The 7,900-nt window shown below is 33.5% G+C and overlaps 2 protein-coding genes across 2 annotated transcripts; one reads left to right on the forward strand and one right to left on the reverse strand.

Moving 5' to 3' along the window:
• Window positions 1-3,445: 3,445 nt before the first annotated feature.
• On the forward strand, window positions 3,446-4,368 carry LOC146959087 (uncharacterized). The gene has a single exon (XM_085740609.1). The coding sequence runs from the start codon at window positions 3,559-3,561 to the stop codon at window positions 4,135-4,137; it is 579 nt and encodes a 192-aa protein (XP_085596735.1). The 5' UTR covers window positions 3,446-3,558; the 3' UTR covers window positions 4,138-4,368.
• A 975-nt stretch (window positions 4,369-5,343) lies between these two features.
• LOC146959088 (uncharacterized) lies at window positions 5,344-5,754 on the reverse strand. The gene has a single exon (XM_085753051.1). The coding sequence runs from the start codon at window positions 5,752-5,754 to the stop codon at window positions 5,344-5,346; it is 411 nt and encodes a 136-aa protein (XP_085609177.1).
• Window positions 5,755-7,900: the final 2,146 nt, after the last annotated feature.

Raw genomic sequence — 7,900 nt, forward strand, 5'->3', positions numbered from 1 at the left:
TGTTACTTTTTCGTAAAATAATCATTTTTATTGTACTATCTCTCAAATAAGATAATAGTGTCTTAAATAAATAGTTATAGGTGGGACCCTTTTAGACCTTTTGTTAGAGGGTTTCCATTGAAGTTGATGAGTACCTATCAGATACTATTATTAAAAAATAATAAAAAAATGATGTGTCCATGTGGGACCCATTTAAGACCTCACAATTGAGTGTCTCAAATGTGGATGCTCTAAGGGCAATGGTTAAAGATTCCATTAATAGGAACTTTGTCTTGGAAATACAAGTGTTTACTTTCTTCTTAGCAATAATTACACTATTTTTCAATGCAAACTTACTTATTTTAATACTTTAAGGGTCTTGTTAACCAGTGCCCCTGGGGCACTGGTTAAGGAATACAAAAGTAGAAAAGTTGTCTTGGAAATATAAACTATTACTTTTGACTAACTAATTATACACCACCTTTTAATAAAATCTTACCTCTTTTAGCTGCTTAACCAATGCCCCGGGGGCACTGGTTAACATTCTCCATACTTTAACCAATACCCAAGGGCACCGAAAGAAGTACTACTCCCTCCGGTCCTATTTACAAGAAACAATTTACTTTTTAGATACATTAAATAATTTATGTATTTGGTTTAGGTTCTTGATTAGATACATACATTATTCAATGTATCTAAAAAGTCAATTTTCTCTTGTAAATAGGACCGGAGGGAGTACAATTTATTTAGAGATACTCCCTCCGGTCCAATTTACAAGAGAAAGTTGACTTTTTAGATACATTAAATAATGTATGTATCTAATCAAGAACTTAAACCAAATACATAAATTATTTAACGTATCTAACAAGTAAATTGTTTCTTGTAAATAGTACCGGAGGGAGTACATAATTAAAACGGATCACTTTAAATTGTTTTTAAGGAAAGGAAAAAGGAGATAAGTGTATCTGTCTCTCCATTGATTGAGGCTACGATAGTGGGCAACATTATTATCACAAAGGTTTTTAATGCAACATTATTGACGTTCACAACACTCCACTTATATCCATCCATTCCTTTTTCCTTTCTTTGCTTGTTGCCCATTCCAATCAACTAGAATTTGGAATTGGTAATGCGATTTTCAAGTCTAATCAAATCTTGTTCCATTCAATATCATCCAACCAAATAAAAACACTAAAAATAAAAACAATCCACTAAATTTGATTCCTAAAACGCCCTCATACTAACCCTCTTTATTTGATTTTTCCTTTCAAACCAACCAAAGAAAAAACACGAGCTGAATAAAAGCATCAAAGTCGTGATTGACTAGGCATGTGGGACCCTAGCCAACTGACCCGGACTCCAACTTAAAATTCAACTCAATTCAATAATTAAAAAAGGAAAAAGCAGCCACTGATTCTTTTTCCCTTCCTTTTTTAAAAGAAGCAAACAACCATTTTAATCTCTAGATTTAGGCCAAATCTGTAACTTTTTGTCATATTCATCCCTAAATATAGGTGAAACTGCAAATGCATTCATAAATAAATGTCTTTTTCTTATCTAATTTAATTTTTCCGTCTTTCAATCTACTTTTAAATAATCAATTTGGTTGGTCCTCGTGAGCTTAGCTCAGTTGATATGGAGAATGCATAAAAATATACAAGGTCTGGGGTTCGAACCCTGGCCACCACAAAAAAAAAACAACAAATCAATTTGGTCCTCAAGTATTTTTTTATCGGTCAATATTCATTTTAGTCTATGAATATGTAATGAATAGTCACAATAGTCTTCAATTTATCAAATTTTAAAATAGTTTTTGATTGTGCATTTTATTATTCAAAATAGTCTCTGACGATGAAATAATCTCTTAATACCCACAATAACTTTTTTCATATATGAACTAAAATGATAATAAGAAGATATGTATAAGTGTTGATACGATAATAAGTATGTGTATTGAAATATTAATGAAACATTTTAATATTGGAGACTATTTTGACTAACAAAGTGCACAATCCTACACTATTTTGAAATTTTGATACATTGTAAAACTATTGTAACTACTCGTTACACATTCAGAGACCGAAATGACTATTAGCTCATTTTTTTATTGATCGATTTAATATATAAAATTATTAACAAAAAATATAATACGATCGCCTTTGCAGTTTTGGATACATTAAAGGGCTATGATGACATCATCCCACACATATAGAACCAAAACGGTTTTTTGTTTGCCCTTAGATTTATGAGATGCAGGGCCGGACCTTGGGGAGTGCAAGAAGCGCTACTGAACCGAGCCTCTAAAAACTATGGGCCTAAAAAAAAATTATAATACCCACCCCCAATGAAAGAATCACAACAATTATTTATTTTTCGCATAAACCATTCGTTTTCCCCTTTCCTACGACGTAAGAGTGACATTTCAAACGACACCGTTAGATAAATTTCACTCTCTTTCACTTAATTTTATTTTGTTTTGTTTCGTGTTTAAAAGTTCTTCTGATTCTGATTTTTTAATGAAGCTTAGCTACACAAAAAGAATTGCGTTTTGATTTTACTTGGGCCTATTTTAAAAATAGAACCGAGCCTCCTATTTCATAGGAACGACATTGATGAGATGTGTTGTCTTTCGTATATATGTAAATGAGTCTTGTTAACGAATGTCTTTGAAATATTATTCAAAAATCCTAAATTAATAAATTATTTTTTAAAAAACCAAATATTTCAATGTATAAACACGCAAATTTTCATAAGACTTACATTCAAGGTATTTAAAAATTATTCTGGAATATTTGTTACTATTTCCTTTCGGACAATTGCTTTGTTGATAATTTTGATACATTCACGAACTACTCGTTTCAATCGTAAATATAAGATATATTTTATTCAATATACAATAATACTTCTTTCTGTCTTTATTATAACAAACAATTGTGATACATTTTTTTTTGAATCACCAAACAATTTTGATACATGATCTATAACATATATCATGTAATTTTTTTTATAAGGTATATCATATTTCAATTATTCAATAAATTAAAAAAAAAAAATCTTATAATAAAGAAATGAGAAAGTATAATTTAATACATTAACTTTTATTTATTCAAATATCTCTATATTTATAATAGAGTAATGTTAGCAAAAACTATTTTTTTCAACACGCTATATATTAGCATACAAATTCTACAAAGAGTGTTACAAGAAAAAGTATTTTTAATTACAACTTGTCTTACACGTTGAATGACTAAAATGGTACTAGTTTAAAAACAAAAATAGAAAAAGGTGAAAAGAAAAGGAATAGGGAAACAGGAAAACAAAAAGGCAAAAAATCAATGGTGTGTGGTGATGGGTTAAGAAGAATTGGGTCCCACACGCCTGCGTGGTCAGCATCATTACACTCTCTTCCTTCTTTCTCTCTCCATTGTCCCCCCTTATATATAAACCACCACGAGTTTCTCTTCATACCCACCACCGTGTCAACTTTATTCAAACTCACACAATCTTCTTAACAACAAAACGCTACCGTTTCACACTCCTTCTATTTCTTTTATTATTTTATTTCTACTTCAGATAAAAATGGCTGATGATAACATTACTAATAGTGTCAATAACAAGAAACGGTTACGTGATGAATCGTCCGAGTCAGAAGTTGAATCGTCTGAGGCAAAACGAATCAGAGACGATTTACTCGATTTCTTGAACGATTCTGATCCAACACCCTCAACACAAGATCTTGACTCCGTTATGAAGAGTTTACAGGATGAGATTTCTGCTTCGTCTTCTCTCCCTGTGACGTCAGATTCCGGCGAGTCTCAGATCGGGTATCTTCTTGAAGCTTCCGATGACGAACTTGGTCTTCCACCCCCTGGATATGAATATCCGACGGTGAAGGAAGATAAGAAAGATGAAACTGAGTTGAGCCGAGTTTTGTCTGACTCGTCTGGAATCGGTGAGTTATGGGAGTTTGAGAATCAGATACCGAATTATGATGAATCATTTGATTTAGGAACTGGATTTGGAAGTTATGGTTATGAGAATAATAATAATACTACTGATTATGTTGCGTTTGATGGGATTTTTAACCATTCGGATTTGTATTATGATTCCAATGAATTTTCTGATCCGTGGCGGCATGGAACTTTGCCGGCACAGTAGAATTTATTATGAAGAAAGAAAAAAAAAATATCAGAAAAGGGGAAAAAGAATTTTCCTAAATTAATTTGTCTAATGAAATTTTTTCTTAGGCATGTAAATCTTTTTTTTCTCCTCTATTACCTTTTTGTTCCCTTTTTTTCTAGAGATAAAAAAGGGGATTATAGGATATATTAATTATAAAATGATGAAGATGTGAATCATGGAACATGCGTTCAGACATGGTGATCAAAACGTTTATTTATTTAGTTTTTTTTATTTTTTATTTTTATGGGGTTCCTAAATTTTAATATACTACTACTTTATTTGAAATTAGAAGTTAATGAGAAATTAAAAACAAAAACAAAAAAGTTAAGGACAGAAAGATAAATTAAGAGAAAAGATGTATGAAATCAGTTAAAAAAAAAATAATGTATGAAACGAAAATACTTGAATGGTTATAAGATTTAGACCCACGGCTTAAAAAAAAAATGGTTAATTAAGCAAATGGTCCTTAAATATTCAGAATTTTGTTTTTAGTCCCTATAAAATTTTCCATAAACATTTTTAGTCCCTATAAAATTTTTCCAACAGCATTTTTAGTCCTTGAAAAAAAAATTCATCAACATTTTTAGTCCTTAAAATGCTTAAGGAAAATGTCACGAGGACTAAAAAGTGTGATTTTATTTTGTAGGGACTAAAAACAAAACTGTGAATATTTATAGGGACTAAAAACTTAATTAACCCAAAAAAAAAAAGATTTAGACCATCGATGAAAAATATACTCCCTCCTTCACTATTATAAACAAAACTTCACTTTTTAAATACATTGAATAATTAACGTATGCAATCTATAATAGTGACTAGAAACATTAATTATTCAATGTATCTAAAAAGTAGAGTTTTGCTTATAATCGTAACCAGAGAGAGTATATATTTTTTAATTGAATCATTTCTAGCAAACGAGGTTGGTCATAAATTAACTAGGTGACCTTATTGTCAACAAGTCTCGAGGTTCTATTTAAAATACTAAATTGTATTCAACACACTTTAATTAATGAAATGTTATAAGTGTTTCTCTAAAAAAATTGAATCATTCCCTCTTTCTATTTTTGTGAGTGTGTTTAAATTTTGAGATATTATGATTAAAAGAGTTTCTTTGTAGGATTTGAATGAAATAAAATTGAGAATAAACAAACGATTTTTTTTTTTGAAAATAGACAACATTTATTAATGAATTATATCAGAAAAGTACATAGCTTGGACCGGACTAGGAACCTCGGCCCACCAGATATTATTGGTCTCAACATGACCCAAAGAAGTTAAACTATGTGCTACTTGGTTACAATTCCTAGGGGTGAATTGAAATTTACATATCTCAAAATAGCCAATCAAATTCCAGATTTCCTTGAGAATAGATCCCAGATAAGATCTATCATTAGCGTTATTCTTCTTCAGTTTATCAATAACCACTTTGCAGTCACATTCAAAGATCATCTGCGTATAACCATAGGAAAGGGCCAACACCATAGCTGCATACAAAGCAAAAGCTTCAGCGACAAAAGCGTCTTCGATACCATTCCAACTCCAAGTAGCAGCTACTTGAACAAGACCTTCCTCATCACGAATGATACAACCCATACCCCATCTCCCTGGGAGCTGAAGATTCGCGTCCGTATTAGCTTTTAGACAAGGTGGGACCGGTTTGATCCAGTAACGATCTGAGTGCGAGCTGCTGTTATGCTGATTGGTGGGGTTGCTAGCGCGAGGGGGTAATTATCATGCAAAGTGTCTGATGCATCAGAGGTAGCCTGAAGGAAAGCAGCGACACTGGAACTGGCACGTTGGATGATGGTAAGCTCAGGAACAACAACGTCTTCAAAAACCGCCTAATTACGAGCATGCCATAAACTGTATGTAATTGCCGCCATTTGAGTTAAAAAATATGCATCTTTATTCAGAATGTTCTCTGCTATCCATTCTGGAAACTGTTGGTTGAAACTTTTAATGTTTATGGATAGTTGAGATCCGAACCAAACTCTCTCCGATAGGGGGCAGTCCATGAATAAGTGGGTGTGGGTTTCAAGCTTAGAATTGCATCTAGGACATAGAAGTGAACAGTTCACTCCCCTCGTCTGTAGCTCATTTCTGATGGGAAGGGAGTTGTTTAGGATTCTCCATAGAAGCGTTTTATGGCGGGGGATAGTGTTTATCTTCCAAAGTTTCTGCCATAACATAGTGGATGTGGAACTTGTAGAAGGACCAGTGTTATCTGAGGTTTTCCAATGTTGGATAGCCTCATACCCACTCTTAACCGTATAGTTACCAGTTTTGTCATGCATCCACATCAACTCATCTTCCTTATTTTGGTGGATGATAGGTAATTGAAAAATTTGGGAACAGTCAATAGGGAGGAAATTATCTTGTATTAACTCATAATTCCAATCAAAAGGAGAATTAGATAAAAGATCCTTAACCCAATAAAGGTGAGGAGTAGAGATCCTATTAGAAATAGGTTTGAAACCATTCTGGTAAGGTAGCCAGTTATCCTCCAGAATCCTAACCTTGTTCCCATTGCCAATTTTCCAGCACCCTCCTTTGTTTATAATCCAGACTGATTGTTGAATACTTCTCCAGGCGAAACTGGGGTTGGAACCAATGAGAGCCTGTAAAACATCACAATTATGAAAGTACTTGGCCTTATAACATTTGGCTAATAAGGAATTAGGATTGGTATGAAGCCTCCATATTTGCTTAGCCAGCATTGCTTGATTAAAATCCCTAAGAATTCTGAAACCAAGGCCACCCTCTTTCTTAGGTTTAAAAATCTTAGCTTTAGAGGCCCAGTGGATCTTCCTGCTGTTATCTGAACCACCCCACCAGAAGTTGCACACAACCCTTTCAATATATTTGCAAACGGCCATAGGGAGAAGGAAACAACTCATCACATAGACAGGAATAGATTGAGCAACTGATCTAATGATAACCCCTCTACCTTCAAAAGATAGATTCTGTTCCTTCCATCCTTTAAGCTTTTTCCACACTCTATCCATAATGAACTTGAAATCCTGTGCTTTTGATCTTCCAAATTGAGTAGGAAGGCCCAAGTATTTAGTATTATTGTTACTAATTTGAATGGGAAGGTTTTCTTGGAACTTAAGCTTGACTACAGAGCTTACATTAGGACTAAAAACCATTTCAGACTTGTGAAGACTAAATTTTTGTCTAGACAAGGCCTGATAGGGGTTAAGGATATTAAAAATGACAAGGGCTTCCTCAGGTATGGCCTTGCAAAAGAGCAGACTGTCATCTGCGTACAACAAGTGAGTGAGACAAGGAGCATTAGTTGCTATGGATATGCCATGAATGAGGCCCTGATCCCTGATGTTAGTAAGTAGACTTGAGAGCACTTCAGCACATAAGATGAACAAGTAAGGGGATAGGGGATCCCCTTGTCTAATGCCCCTATGTGGGGAGAAAGAGTCTGTGGGTTCCCCATTAATCAAAATAGCAAATGAAACTGAATTGATGCATCCCATAATTAAGGTCACCATCTTGGGGGGGAAACCCATAGAAGTAAGGGTTTTTTCAATAAAGACCCACTCCAGACTATCATAGGCTTTAGCGATATCCAACTTAATGCCTACATAACCATTGTCATGTTTCCTAGGCCTTTTAAGGTAATGAAAAGCTTCAAAAGCTAGCAAGGTATTATCTGTTATCAATCTCCCTGGTATAAAAGCACTTTGATTTTCTGTGATGATATTAGGCAGAATGAGCTTGAGTC

Source organism: Medicago sativa, chromosome 1, assembly GCF_051527215.1.
Source record: "Medicago sativa cultivar Bolivia chromosome 1, Bolivia_mono, whole genome shotgun sequence".
Classification (NCBI taxonomy): Eukaryota; Viridiplantae; Streptophyta; class Magnoliopsida; order Fabales; family Fabaceae; genus Medicago; species Medicago sativa.